The 13775-nt window shown below is 38.7% G+C and overlaps 1 protein-coding gene across 12 annotated transcripts in view; it reads left to right on the forward strand.

Annotated features, from left to right (window-relative positions):
- Nucleotides 1–13775, forward strand: part of TEX15 (testis expressed 15, meiosis and synapsis associated) — a 79476-nt gene that overhangs the window by 10852 nt on the left and 54849 nt on the right. For 7 of the 12 annotated variants that reach the window (XM_055567146.1, XM_055567147.1, XM_055567150.1 and 4 more), the window contains one exon: nucleotides 3357–3414. The exons of the other annotated variants lie outside the window; for them this stretch is intronic. Coding sequence is in view for 3 of the 7 variants with exons in the window: in XM_055567154.1 (XP_055423129.1) it covers nucleotides 3357–3414 (58 nt within the window). In the remaining 4 variants the exon portion in view is untranslated. The remainder of the gene's footprint in view (nucleotides 1–3356; nucleotides 3415–13775) is intronic. 12 annotated transcript variants of the gene reach the window in all.

The raw sequence follows: 13775 nt of genomic DNA on the forward strand, positions 1-13775 counted from the left end.
ATTCATAACACACTTATTAATTTTCCAGTGTAATTTTATACCCAAACATGTGTTTGTTGTTTATATTCTGGAGTTCATATTTATTTCTCTGTTTTCTGTTCTCTAATACAACTTCCCAAAGAATGGGAAAGTTGACATTTCTTTCATTTGGATTTTTTTTCCCACAGCTAAACACAATTTTCTAGTATTATAGCATCTCCTGAAATAGATTAAAATGAGGTGAAACTGAGCCTTTTTCCCCAAATCTTTTGTAAGATATTTTTTTCTTGCTAAATTGTTCTAAAGAAAAAATCTCAAAAGAGCTCAGTGAATACAGAATTCTTAAGTTCATTGTTATTGGTTGTTTTTTGTTTGCTTGTTTGTTTTTTGTTTGTATGTAGGCTCTCAGTTCCCCAACCAGGAGTTGAACTCAGGCCCTCAGCAGTGAGAGCTGAGTCCTAACCTTGGACCTCCAGGGAATCTCAAGAATTAAGTTTAATAGAGACCTTAGTTAGGTGTTTTAGCCATACCCATTCAAATCAAATGCATACATCCTCTGCAGATTCAAGTCAGAGTTTCTATACTAGATAGCTTGTAGTAGAGAAAAAAAGTCTTGAAGACACTTCTGTTAATAGTTTTTCTCTTAATAGACTGTCTCCCATGAATTTGTGGAAAGGCTTACCAGATCCCTACCATCTTTGTAAAAACCTGTGGTTGATGTTGCTCTGTAATTTCACTGTCTCCATACCAGTATTTTCTTGTTCCAGGGGTTTGTTTGCCACTCTTTTACCCTTCCAGAAAGCCTGGGACAACTCTGTGCAAAAATCATTATGTTAACATCCTTCCTTAAACAACTTTCATGATCAAATTAAAAGAAAATTGGAAATGTTTACCTCCTCATACATATATACTTTTTAGATATGCCAGTCATATTAATTTACAAGTTTGCTTCAGCTTCTTACTGTTGTACTGACTTAACAATTATATTTTAACTTACTGTAATTATAGTAGGTAAACATATGCTACTAATCATTAACTTCCAAATGCACATATCCATATAAGTATTACTAAATATTTCATACCATTTTTTATATTCTTATGTGACTGCCAGCTCACACTATAGGATAAACCATCACTATCAGATTGCTCAGAATTTCTATTACTTAGATTATTTAGCATTTCATTTTATGCACCAGACTCTCATCCTTATTGCCTTGATACTTCATGACTACTCAAGGGCTTCCTGGATAGCTGAAATGGTAAGACTCTGCCTGCAGTGTGGGAGACCTGAGTTTGATCCCTGGGTTAGGAAGATCCCCTGGAGCAGGGAATGGCAACCCACTCCACTATTCTTGCCTGAAGAATTCCATGGACAGAGGAGCCTGGCGAACTATAGTCTATGGGGTCACAAAGAGTCAGTGGGACATGACTGAGCGACTAACACTTTAACTTCCCTGATTATGCTTACCCTTGATTATTTGTATTCTCTCCTTTTATTTGGGCTTCCCTTGTGGTTCAGTTGGTAAAGAATCCACCCGAAGTGCGGGAGACCTGGGTTCAATCCCTGGGTTGGGAAGATCCCCTGGAGAAGGCAACGGCTACCCACTCCAGTATTCTGGCCTGGAGAATTCCAAGGACTGTGCAGTCCATAGGGTCACAAAGAGTCAAACACAACTGAGCGACTTTTGCTTTCACCTTTTCTTTATTTGGGTCTCTTGGGCAGTGACACTTAATTAAAGCAATTGGGTAAAACATAGGCAATAAATTCAGTAAAGGGTAAAATTTTCTGTTTATACGCTGAGTTTTAAAATGTGTAGTAATGGGGAATTCCCTGGTTGTCCAGTGGTTAGGGCTTGGCATTTCCACAGCTATGGACCTGGATTTGATCCCTGGTTGGGAAACTAAGATCCCACAAACCACATATTGCAGCCAAAAAAAATTAAAGTGTGTGGTCATGATTTTTTCAAAAAGGGATCTATGGTGTCTGTTTTAAATACATTTTTATATTCTTGAATGTTTAATTTGGTGAAAGAAAAAAATGTAGATTTTAAAGTTAGTCAAAAATTTTGCTGGATGTTTTCACCATGAAAAGATACCATATCTTAGAGAGGGCTTCCCTAGTGGCTCAGTTGGTAAAGAATCTGCCAGCAGTGCAGGAGACCCAGGTTCAATCTCTGGATCAGGAACATCCCTTGGAGAAGAGAATGGCAACCCATTAGAGAATATGTAGCATGGACCCATACTAATGTATGGATTAGTGACGTGTAGCTACTACCATTTCAGTTCAGTTCAGTTGCTCAGTCGTGTCAGACTCTTTGCGACCCCATGAATCACAGCACGCCAAGCCCCCCTGTCCATCACCATCTCCCGGAGTTCACTCAAACTCACTTCCATCGAGTTGGTGATGCCATCCAGCCATCTCATCCTCTGTCATCCCCTTTTCCTCCTGCTCCCAATCCCTCCCAGCATCAGAGTCTTTTCCAGTGAGTCAACTCTTTGCATGAAGTGGCCAAAGTACTGGAGTTTCAGCTTTAGCATCATTCCTTCCAAACACCCAGGACTGATCTCCTTTAGAATGGACTGGTTGGATCTCCTTGCAGTCCAAGGGACTCTCAAGAGTCTTCTCCAACACCACAGTTCAAAAGCATCAATTCTTCAGCACTCAGCTTTCTTTATGGTCCAACTCTTACATCCATACATGACTACTGGAAAAACCATAGCCTTGACTAGACGGACCTTTGTTGGCAAAGTAATGTCTCTGCTTTTCAATATGCTATCTAATCAGTAGTATTATCCTGAAATCCAAGCATAAGTTGGTATTTCATAGGGCATAAATAGTATTATCTTGAAATTAGGATTTAAATGCCTCTAGAAAGAAATTTAAGAACTGGTTGAGATAATGTAGTAGTTTAGAATCCAGACATCGAGCCTGGACTTGAAAACCAACTTCACAGTTGGGTAACCTTAGGCAAGTATTTTAACTTTCCGAGTGTCTGTTTCCTCAGCAGGAAAATGGGAATAATACTACAACCAGTGGAAATTGCATGAGATACTGTATATAAAATACCTACACAGAGCACAGCATGTATCACAACTGTTCACAGTGACTGTTAACTACAATTGTGACATAAAACTATGTTATTTAGTGTTTTGTGCTGTTTGTAAAATCCAAGGGCCAGCTCATCTGTTGTCGCAGTGTCATTTTCCCTACTAGGTGGCTGGTGGTGAGATGATTCTGAAAAGCAGGTGAGAAGGTACTGAGGGGCAGAGAGAGACTTAGTGGGGAAAGACGAACAAGGGAGGAGAAGAGGCTGCAAGGGTCTCAGAGAGAAGACACTGAGACATGCAGAACATCAAACCCTCTTCTCCCTAAACAGTACTGAAAGGCAAGCAGAAACCAGAAGGAAAAAAGTGAATGAAGAGGATAATGAAGAGGTGAGTCTGGAAGGAGTTTATGACTGTAGTTCTCTACATATTTCTCTTTTTTTTTTTTGTAGATACCCCTTTGTCATTTTTCATATATGAACTGAGTCTCAATCATAACCAGATGATGGTAAATTCCATTGAAGAGTGATAAGTGTTTCAAATAACGGCTTCACTACTGCTATTACTTTTAATACTGTATCTACTTTTTTGAACCCACTTGGGTAATTGGCAATAAAAAAAGATACCTGAAGTTGGAATATGTTAAAGTTTATATGCATTTATCTTTTGCAGTAAATATTTATTGGGTACTTATTCTGTAAGGAACTATGGTTGGTGCTAGAGATAGAAAAATGGGTAAATTATAGTCCAGTGGAGAAGACTGGCCCATACAAAAATGACTTTAATTAGCAAAGATATTACATTTTTTAATAAGTTGGAAAGTCAGGTCAGTATGCAAATATCACTTGGAAGATTTGTGGTATTCAAGGTTTGGAACTGTCTTTTGAATCAGAACATAAGCAGAATAAGAAATTTAGTTCTTTTTGCGTCCAGATTTTTTCTGTTTTTACATATTTTTAATCAAAAATGGTATTGCCACATTTCATCACCCACATATTAATCAGATGGGGTTTAAGTGATATTTAGTTGATTCTAAAAACAAAACATCTCAGATGATGGAAACTGAACCAACTGTTGACATTTAAAAACTAAAAAAGTGCCATAGTCATAGACAGAAGTACTTGAGGCAAATAAATTTTCTAAGTCACTTGAAAGTTAGAGGAGGGATTAGGGATGTTTAACTTACGAAGCTATCAAACTTTTATGGCTTTGGCTTGCATACAGTGTACAATTTCTTGCATATATATGGAACTACAGAGGAGATGAAATGAAGTGGTAGAGAGAAAAGCACAGTTTATAATACAGACTTAACCCTTCCTGAAGCACAGAGGAGAACAGTAAAGCTTAGGAACAGATATGTAGTGAGTGGCAGGATCGGGACAAGAAATCCTTGTCTGCTGATCCTCTTGTTTCAAGCTCAGTTGCTCAGCTGTGTCTGACTCTTTGCACCCCATGAACTGTAGCCCTCCAGGCTCCTCTGTCCATGGGATTTTCCAGGCAGGAATACTGGACTGGTTAGGCATTCCCTTCTCCAGGGGATCTTCCCAACCCAGGGATCAAACCCGCGTCTCCTGCATTTCCTGCATTGGCAGGCGAATTGTTTACCACTGAGCCATCGGGGAAGCCCTCAGTCTCTTGTACATTATACCATAAATACTGATAAAAAAATTATTTTTCAAACCAGTTTCATAAGATTTAGAAGGAAAGTGAACAGTTGGATTAAATCACAAGAATATGAGCTGTCTAGCCAGGTTACCCTCAGCTTTCTGTAACTGGGGCTGGCAATTTAGATTTTTTCCTCATATTTTAACTGGTCAGTGATTAGTTCTGGACTTTTTTTGTGTTGGGGAAAAATTACTTTTTCAATCCTGGTAAAGTCTTCAAAACAAATCTGAGAGCTTCTTTCAGATTTTTACCTGTTAACATTCTATGTTTATTAAGGTCACTCCAAGGTAATAAGATTTTATTCTCTAAATAGTTCAAGATAGTAATGTTTTACTGTACATTTCTAGGAGTTTAAAGATATAGTGTGTTTTAATGTCTGATACTTTATTTTGATAACAGCGTGCTTCCTGGGAGAAGTGGCTGGTATGGGCACTGATCTCAGAAGTACACAGTTCTGTTTGTCTAAATCTTTTAAACCTAGTAAAACAAGTGTCAGACAAGCAGAGCTGGGTCAAACAAGCAGAGCTATTCTCTTGGGAGTTTTTGGCTTTTTTTTTTTTTTTTTTTTAATCATCCGTGTTATTTTCTCCAGTGAGTCCAGGTAGCTACTGGAATTACTGTGTAGTTGTTTTAAGCTTGTCTAGATTTAGAATAATGCCCTCTGGGGAAGTAGGACTCAACAGATGGCCTCTGTTCTCCAAAAGGATTTGATGATCTCCACATGGTGCCCTTTCTGAAAGATTGAGATTTGGCAGTGACAAAGTAAATATGATGAGTGGAAAGAAACGAGAAGATAGTCCTAATGGCCATTTTTAAGAAAATTAAAAGCAAAATAAAACTATTCTTGAACTTCCTTTACTATTTTATTTCCAATTTGGGGATAACTTTATATGAAGAGAATGGAGATGTTATAGAAAACATTTTTGATTCCATAACTTCCACCTTCCCAGGTGGTGCTAGTGGTATAGAACCTGCTTGCCAGTGTAGGAGAATTTAGAGACACAGGTTCAGTCCCTGGGTTGGAAAGATCCCCTGGAGGAGGGTACGGCAACCCACTCCAGTATTCTTCCCTGGGGGATCCCATGGACAGAGGAGCCTGGTGGGCTACAGTCCACAGAGTCACAAAGAGTTGGATATGACTGAGCGACTTAGCACACCTTCTGTGTACAAGACTGAGGGGCAGTTTAACAGAACACAACAACTTTATGATGAACATTCTGCATTTAGGCATTCCAGATGTCCTGCTCTCCTCCCAAGCTCTAAGTCACCCATTGCTAAACCTCAGGTTGAAGAAGAACTCAAGAGAGAATTAAAAATAGAACTTTCTAAGTTACTACAGTGAAATTGAGCTTTCTTAAAATACATGTGTTCACAAGGTGTTGACATTAAACCTTTTTTTTTGGCCAGTATGCTTCCCTGGTGGCTCAGATGGTAAAGCGTCTGCCTGCAATGCGGGAGATCCGGGTTCGATTCCTGGGTCGGGAAGATCCCCTGGAGAAGGAAATGGCAATCCACTCCAGCACTCTTGCCTGGAAAATCATGGACAGAGGAGCCTGGTAGGCTACGGTCCATGGGGTCGCAAAGAGTCGGACATGACTGAGTGACTTCACTTTCACTTTCATAGTTATTTTTAATGTCCAGAGTTTATAATTCAAGGGCCAGGGCCCAGAGCTTTCTCTTAAACTCAAGCTTTTCACCAAACCAGTTATTCCTCTATCCTGATAGCCTAGAAATTAAAACATGCATTTGTAACTTAAGTCTGAAGTTAATAAGTATGTTTATCCTTCTGTGTAATGTAGGACTATAGAACATTCTTAACTCTATCCCTCTGAACTTAATATGTTAGAAAATAAAATATGAAAGTAGACCATGGAAAGGAAATTTCCAGTAACTCAAGGTATAATTAGGGTTTAACTTTTGTTACATTATCTGCCAGTTTTTTTTCCTTGCTGAATTTACATTGTGACCCATGGTATTTCCATCTAATAGAAACAAGCCAGTCCTGCTTAAAGTGTCCCAGATGGTCTCCTCATGCATTCTTTTTAGTGAAGAATTGTGTGACAACCCAGACCTTGAGTTTAAAGTAACACATGTACATTGAAAAGCTGTTACTGTTACTGTAGTTCTTCTAGTGGGCAGATAGGAATATGGCAAGAAGAGTTCCTTTCCAGGTAAATTGTAGTGAGAAAAGATTTTTTTAAACTTTGTTCATGCTTCTTTGTCTAATCCCTGTTTCTTCAAGATTTTGTTACTTAAATAAATGCACTTACCGGTGGACACTTTTCTTTTACATCCTAGCTTATAGTTGCTATTCTTTTAACCTTAATTTTCTTTCATATACAAAATATTACTATTTTCTATTTAGCATTAAGTGAAGACAATTCCAAAAGACAAACATTGCTTATAAAGAATGTCAAGTGTATTCCAAAAACTAAATGATACATATAGCCAAATAGCAAAAGGACCTGGAACATTTATATAACAATAACAGTCACCACCACAACAAAAACAAACTTTCCCCCATAATCTCAGGATGTTACCTGGATCTGTGATAACTCCTTGACATATATAAACCAAAATTCATGTTTTTCCATCAAAGTGAATACTCTTCTTCTTTCTGAAAGATGTTATACTGTTCTTCCTAGATACTCTGATTCTTATCAAAGTTGTCACCATATTTATTGGCATAACCTTATATCTTATTTTTTAATTGAAATATAATTGATTTATAGTATTGTGTACAGGAATAGTACATAGGTCTATAGCATAGTGATTGAGTATTTTTGCAGATTATATTCCATAATATGTTATTACAAGTTAATGGGTATAATTTCCTGTGCTATACATTTTATCCTTGTTGCTTATCTGTCTTTATATGTCATTTCAGTTCAGTTGCTCAGTTGTGTTCAACTCTTTGCAACCCCATGGACTGCAGCATGCCAGGCCTCCCTGTCCATCACCAACTCCCAGAGTTTACTCAAACTCATGTCCATTGAGTTTGTGATGCCACCCAACCATCTCATCCTCTCTTGTCCCCTTCTCTCGCCTTCAGTCTTTCCCAGCATCAGGGTCTTTTCAAATGGGTCAGTTCTTCACATCACGTGGCCAAAGGATTGGAGTTTCAGCTTCAGCATCAGTCCTTCCAATAAATATTCAGGACCGATTTCCTTTAGGATGGACTGGTTGGATCTCCTTGCAGTCCAAGGGACTCTCAAGAGTCTTCTCCAACACCACAGTTCAAAAGCATCAATTTTTCAGAGCTCAGCTTTCTTTATGGTCCATCTCTCACATCCATACATGACTACTGGAAAAAAACATACCTTTGACTAGATGGACCTTTGTCATCTAAGTAGTGTCTCTGCTTTTTAATATGCTATCTAGGTTGGTCATAGCTTTTCTTCCAAGGAACAAACGTCTTTAATCTTCAAGACTGCAGTCACCATCTGCAGTGATTTTGGAGCCCAAGAAAATAGTCTGTCACTGTTTCCACTGTTTCCCCATCTAATTGCCATGAAGTGATGGGACTGGATACCATGATCTTAGTTTTCTGAATGTTGAGCTTTAAGCCAACTTTTTCACTCTCCTCTTGCACTTTCATCAAGAGGCTCTTTAGTTCTTCTTCACTTTCTGCCATAAGAGTGGTATTATCTGCATATCTGAGGTTATTGATATTTCTCCCGCAAGTGTTGAGTCCAGCTTGTGCTTCATCCAGCCCAGCATTTCCCGTGATGTACTCTGCATGTAAGTTAAATAAGCAGGGTGACAATATACAGCCTTGATGTACTCCTTTCCCTAATTGGAACCAGTCTGTTCTTCTGTGTCCAGTTCTAACTGTTGCTTCCTGACCTGCATACAGATTTCTCAAGAGGCAGGTCAGGTGGTCTGGTATTCCCATCTCTTTCAGAACTTTCCACAGTTTATTGTGATCCACACAGTCAAAGGCTTTGGCATAGTCAGTAAAGCAGAAGTAGATATTTTTTCTGGAAGAGAGTTTGCTTTTTTGATGATCAGCGGATGTTGGCAATTTGATTTCTGGTTCCTCTGCATTTTCTAAATCCAGCTTGAACATCTGGAAGTTCACGGTTCATGTACTGTTGAAGCCTGGCTTGGAGAATGTTGAGCATTACATTGCTAACGTGTGAGATGAGAGCAATTGTGCGGTAGTTTGAGCATTCTTTGGCATTGCCTTTCTTTGGGATTGGAATGAAAACTGACCTTTTCCAGTCTTGTGGCCACTGCTGAGTTTTCCAAATTTGCTGGCATATTGAGTGCAGCACTTTAACAGCATCATCTTTTAGGATTTGAATACCTAAGCTGGAATTCTGTCACCTCCACGAGCTTTGTTCATAGTGATGCTTCCTAAGGCCCACTTGACTTCACATTCCAGGATGTCTGGCTCTAGGTTGGTGATCACACCATTGTGATTATCTGGGTTGTGAAGATCTTTTTCATATAGTTCTTCTGTGTATTCTTGCTACCTCTTCTTAATATCTTCTGCTTCTGTTATGTCCGTACCGTTTCTGTCCTTTATTGTGCCCAACTTTGCATGAAATGATCCCTTGGTATCTCTAATTTTCTTGAAGAGATCTCTAGTCTTTCCCATTCTATTGTTTTCCTCTGTTTCTTTGAATTGATTGCTAAGGAAGGCTTTCTTATCTCTCCTTGCTGTTCTTTGGAACTCTGCATTCAACTGGGTATATCTTTCCTTTTCTCCTTTGCCTTTCACTTCTCTTCTATTCATAGGTATTTGTACGGCTTCCTCAGATAATCATTTTGCCTTTTTGCATTTCTTTTTCTTGGGGATGGTCTTGATCCCTCCTCTTGTACAGTATCATGAGCCTCCATCCATAGTTCATCAGGCACTCTGTCAGATCTAATCCCTTTAATCTATTTGTCACTTCCACTGTATAAAGGTAAGGATTTGATTTAGGTCCTACCTGAATGGTCTAGTGGTTTTCTATACTTTCTTGTATTTAAGTCTGAATTTGGCAGTAAGGAGTTCATGGTCTGAGCCACAGTCAGCTCCTGGTCTTGTTTTTGCTGACTGTATAGAGCTTCTCCATCTTTGGCTGCAAAGAATATAATCAATATGATTTTGGTATTGGCCATCTGGTGATGTCCGTGTGTAGAGTCTTCTCTTGTGTTGTTGAAGGAGGGTGTCTGCTATGACCAGTGCGTTCTCTTGGCAAAGCTCTGTTAGCCTTTACCCTGCTTCATTCTGTAGCCCAAGGCCAAATTTGCCTGTTACTCGGGGTATTTCTTGACTCCCTACTTTTGCATTCCAGTCCCCTAAGATGATAAGGACATCTTTTTTGTGTGTTAGTTCTAGAAGGTCTTGTAGGTCTTCATAGAACTGTTCAACTTCAGCTTCTTCACCATTACTGGTTGGGGCATAGACTTGGATTACTGTGATATTGAATGGTTTGCCTTGGAAATGAACAGAGATCATTCTGTCTTTTTTGAGATTGCATCCAAGTACTGCATTTCGGATTCTTCTGTTGTATTTCACACTCGTTTGTTGACTATGATGGCTACTCCATTTCTTCTAAGGGATTCTGGCCCACAGTAGTAGATACAGTGGTCATCTGAGTTAAATTTACTCATTCCAGTCCATTTTAGTTCACTGATTCCTAAAATGTCAGTGTTCACTCTTGCCATCTCCTGTTTGACCACTTCCAATTTGCCTTAATTCCTGGACCTAACAGTCCAGGTTCCTATGCAGTACTGCTCTTTACAGCATTGGACTTACCTCCATCACCAGTCACATCCACAACTGGGTGTTGTTTTTGCTTTGGCTCTGTCTCTTCATTCTTTCTGGAGTTGTTTCTCCACTGATCTCCGGTAGTGTATTGGGCACCTACCTCCAGTAGCATATTGGGAAGTTCATTTTTCAGTGTCCTCTTTTTGCCTTTATACCCCACACTGTTGATGGGGTTCTCAAGGCAAGAATACTGGAGTGGTTTGCCGTTCCCTTTTCTATGTAGTAGTTTGTGAATCCCATAACCCTAATTTCCCCTTCTCCTTTCCCTCCACCTTTCCCTCTCCCCTTTGGTAACCACAAGTTTGCTTTCTCTATCTGTGAGTCTTGTTTCTGTTTTGTATATACATTCATCTGTATTTTTATCAAAATATGAGCTATAGACATTTCTTAACTTTTGTTTGTAATCAAATTAATGATTATTTACAAAGTCACAGGACTGAAGGTGTATACCGAAAAGCAGTCGTCCCTTGCCCCAGTCTCTTCTGTTGCTAGTTTTACTTCCTAGGGGCTACCAGCTTCGACTCTCAGAGTTACTCTCCTGGCCCTTCTCCACACTTAGAGATAACATGGGTTTAGTAGTATGTCTTGACTTAATCAATTATGGAAATTATCCATTGATAATTGGAATCATGCTTTAATCTTTGTAACCTGATTTGACATTTTGTTTCTTATGACTGTGGTTCATTCCTTTTCACTTGTGTTGTTATTTCCTTGTATATACGCTGCAACATGTTTGTCTGCTGGTTGGTTATAAGACATTTTAGTTGTTCAGTGACAGTGCTGCTTTGAACATTCCTCTACTTGCCTCTAGGTAGACATACGCAAGAGCTTCTCTAGGGCAATTGTTCTCAGAGATTCTGGTTAGAATCTGCTAACATAATTAATACCATAGATTCCCTACTGATTTGAAATATCAACATGAACATCTTCAAAGTCATAGGATTTTTTGGACTTTTTCCTGACCACAGTGTCCATTGTTTATTTTTGAGTCAGTGGCACAGTTTCAAGTTGCCTATAAAACATCATCCCCTTTCTTATTAATAGAACCTGGATTTAATTGAGTAGTTGTGTACCAAGCCAATTATAATTGCTGTAACTATTAACTAAATTTTAATATTCAGTAGTGCCATTTTTTGGGAGAAGGCAATGGCACCCCACTCCAGTACTCTTGCCTGGAAAATCCCATGGACAGAGGAGCCTGGTGGGCTGCAGTCTATGGGGTTGCTAAGAGTCAGACACGACTGAGTGACTTCACTTTCCCTTTTCACTTTCATGCATTGGGGAAGGAAATGGCAGCCCACTCCAGTGTTCTTGCCTGGAGAATCCCAGGGACGGGGGAGCCTGGTGGGCTGCCGTCTATGGGGTCGCACAGAGTCAGACACAACTGAAGCGACTTAGCAGCAGCAGTGTCATTTTTCCTCCTCCAATCATTTCTCGGAATTTCCTTGATCATTCTGTTTTTTCTTCCATGTAGCCGTTAGTATTATTTTTGTCACCTTGAAGGTTGAATCCACTTTAAGACTGAATCAACTTTAAAGGCTTAATATGAGAAGATTTTTGTCTATTCAATATAATAAGTATTCCTTCTCAAAAATAAAGTGTGAGGATATTCTCCTTTTAAGCAAAAATTTTATAACCCTCAAGTCTTTTTTTTTACAAGTCTTCATATCAGCCCAGGCCATTTTTTAATTTATTTTTAGATATATATATTTTTTTATCTATAGGGAGGGAATGAAGGGGGTCTTCACTTAGAGTGAAGGAAGTCTTCCAGTTTTTTAGAGGATATACCTTTATAAAGATAAGATTTAAAAGATAATAAAGGTAGAAACTGATAAATCTCCCTCCTCCTCATTCCTAAATCTTCTAGTGTTCCATTCTCTACAGGCAGCTGTTTCTCTTGGATAACTGATGCACTTTAACAAGCACTCTTATAGTTCTGTTTTTATTATGGAAAAGTGCAAACATATGCGAAAATATTAGAACTAACAGGTGCCTACCAAGGCTTCTGGATAGTTAATATGCAGGCATCAGTTTCACTGAATGTCAATTTGCCTAGTTGTTGAGTGCATTCAGTCTGATGCCAGACTGCCCGACTTGGAATTCCAGATTCAACACTTTCTAGCTTTGTGTCCTGGGGAACATAATTTAACTTCCCTGGACTTCTTTTTCTAATTAAAAAAAAAAAGGATATCTCATATGGATATAATGAGGATTAAATGGATCAGTCTGTATCTAAAGCACTAGTGCTTATGTTGTTATTGTCAACACCGTTTAAAACATTAGCAGTGAATAAAATGTAAATTTGAAAAATCCATTGTGTACCATGTAGTGATTTAAAAATCATCAAGTACCTTGGAATAAATTCTTTAAAACATGATTGCTGTGGCTAGGACTTCCAAAACTGTGTTGAATAAAAATGGCAAGAGTGGGCATTCTTGTCTTGTTCCTGATCTTACAGGGAGTGCTTTCAGCTTTTCACTGTTGAGTATGATGTTAGTGGTCTTGGTGCGGTTCTGTGTTTTAAGTCTTTAGCTGTAGAAGATCTTTTCTAGTAGGTCCCAGTCTTTTTTTTATTAGTGGTTATTCTGCAGATAGTTGTTACTTTGGTGTGCTTGTGAGAGGAGGTGAGCCCAGGGTCTTTTTACTCTTCAGCACTTCTTTCTTAAAGTTAATCAAAAGTTAAAAAGTACCAATGTAAAGGAAAATCTATAATTTTGACTGCATTAAAATTAGATCTTTTTGTTTAAAGAAGTGTAACCACAAGTTTTAAAAACATGGGAGAAATTATTTGCAACAAGTATACCTGGTCAAGAGTTAGTCTCTCTTTTCTTACAAATACATTGAATAGAATAAACAGCTTTACAGAAAAGTGAGAAAAAACTTAAACAGGCATTTCACAAAGGTTTTCACCATATGACCAATAAATATACCCAGGAGATGACTGATCTCATCAAAAACCAGAGTACTGCAAACTAAGCACAATGAGATATGTGCATCATATTGGCAAGAATTAAAGTTTGCCAATATGAAGTGTCAGTTAGGGTATTGAGCAACTGGAATGTATATGCTTCTGGTGATAATATGAAAATCCAGTATACTAACAGACTGAGAAGTTCAGTTCAGTTCAGTCGCTCAGTCGTGTCTGACTCTTTGCGACCCCATGGACTGCAGCATGCCAGGCTTCCCTGTCCATCACCAACTCCCAGAGCTTGGTCAGACTCATGTCCATCAAGTCGGTGATACCGTGCAACCATCTCATCCATAGACTACACAAAAATTAAAGTTTTTCTATGGGAGGAAAACGCTGTCAACAAAACTAAAAGAC

Source organism: Bubalus kerabau, chromosome 2 (assembly GCF_029407905.1).
Source record: "Bubalus kerabau isolate K-KA32 ecotype Philippines breed swamp buffalo chromosome 2, PCC_UOA_SB_1v2, whole genome shotgun sequence".
NCBI classification, from domain to species: Eukaryota; Metazoa; Chordata; class Mammalia; order Artiodactyla; family Bovidae; genus Bubalus; species Bubalus kerabau.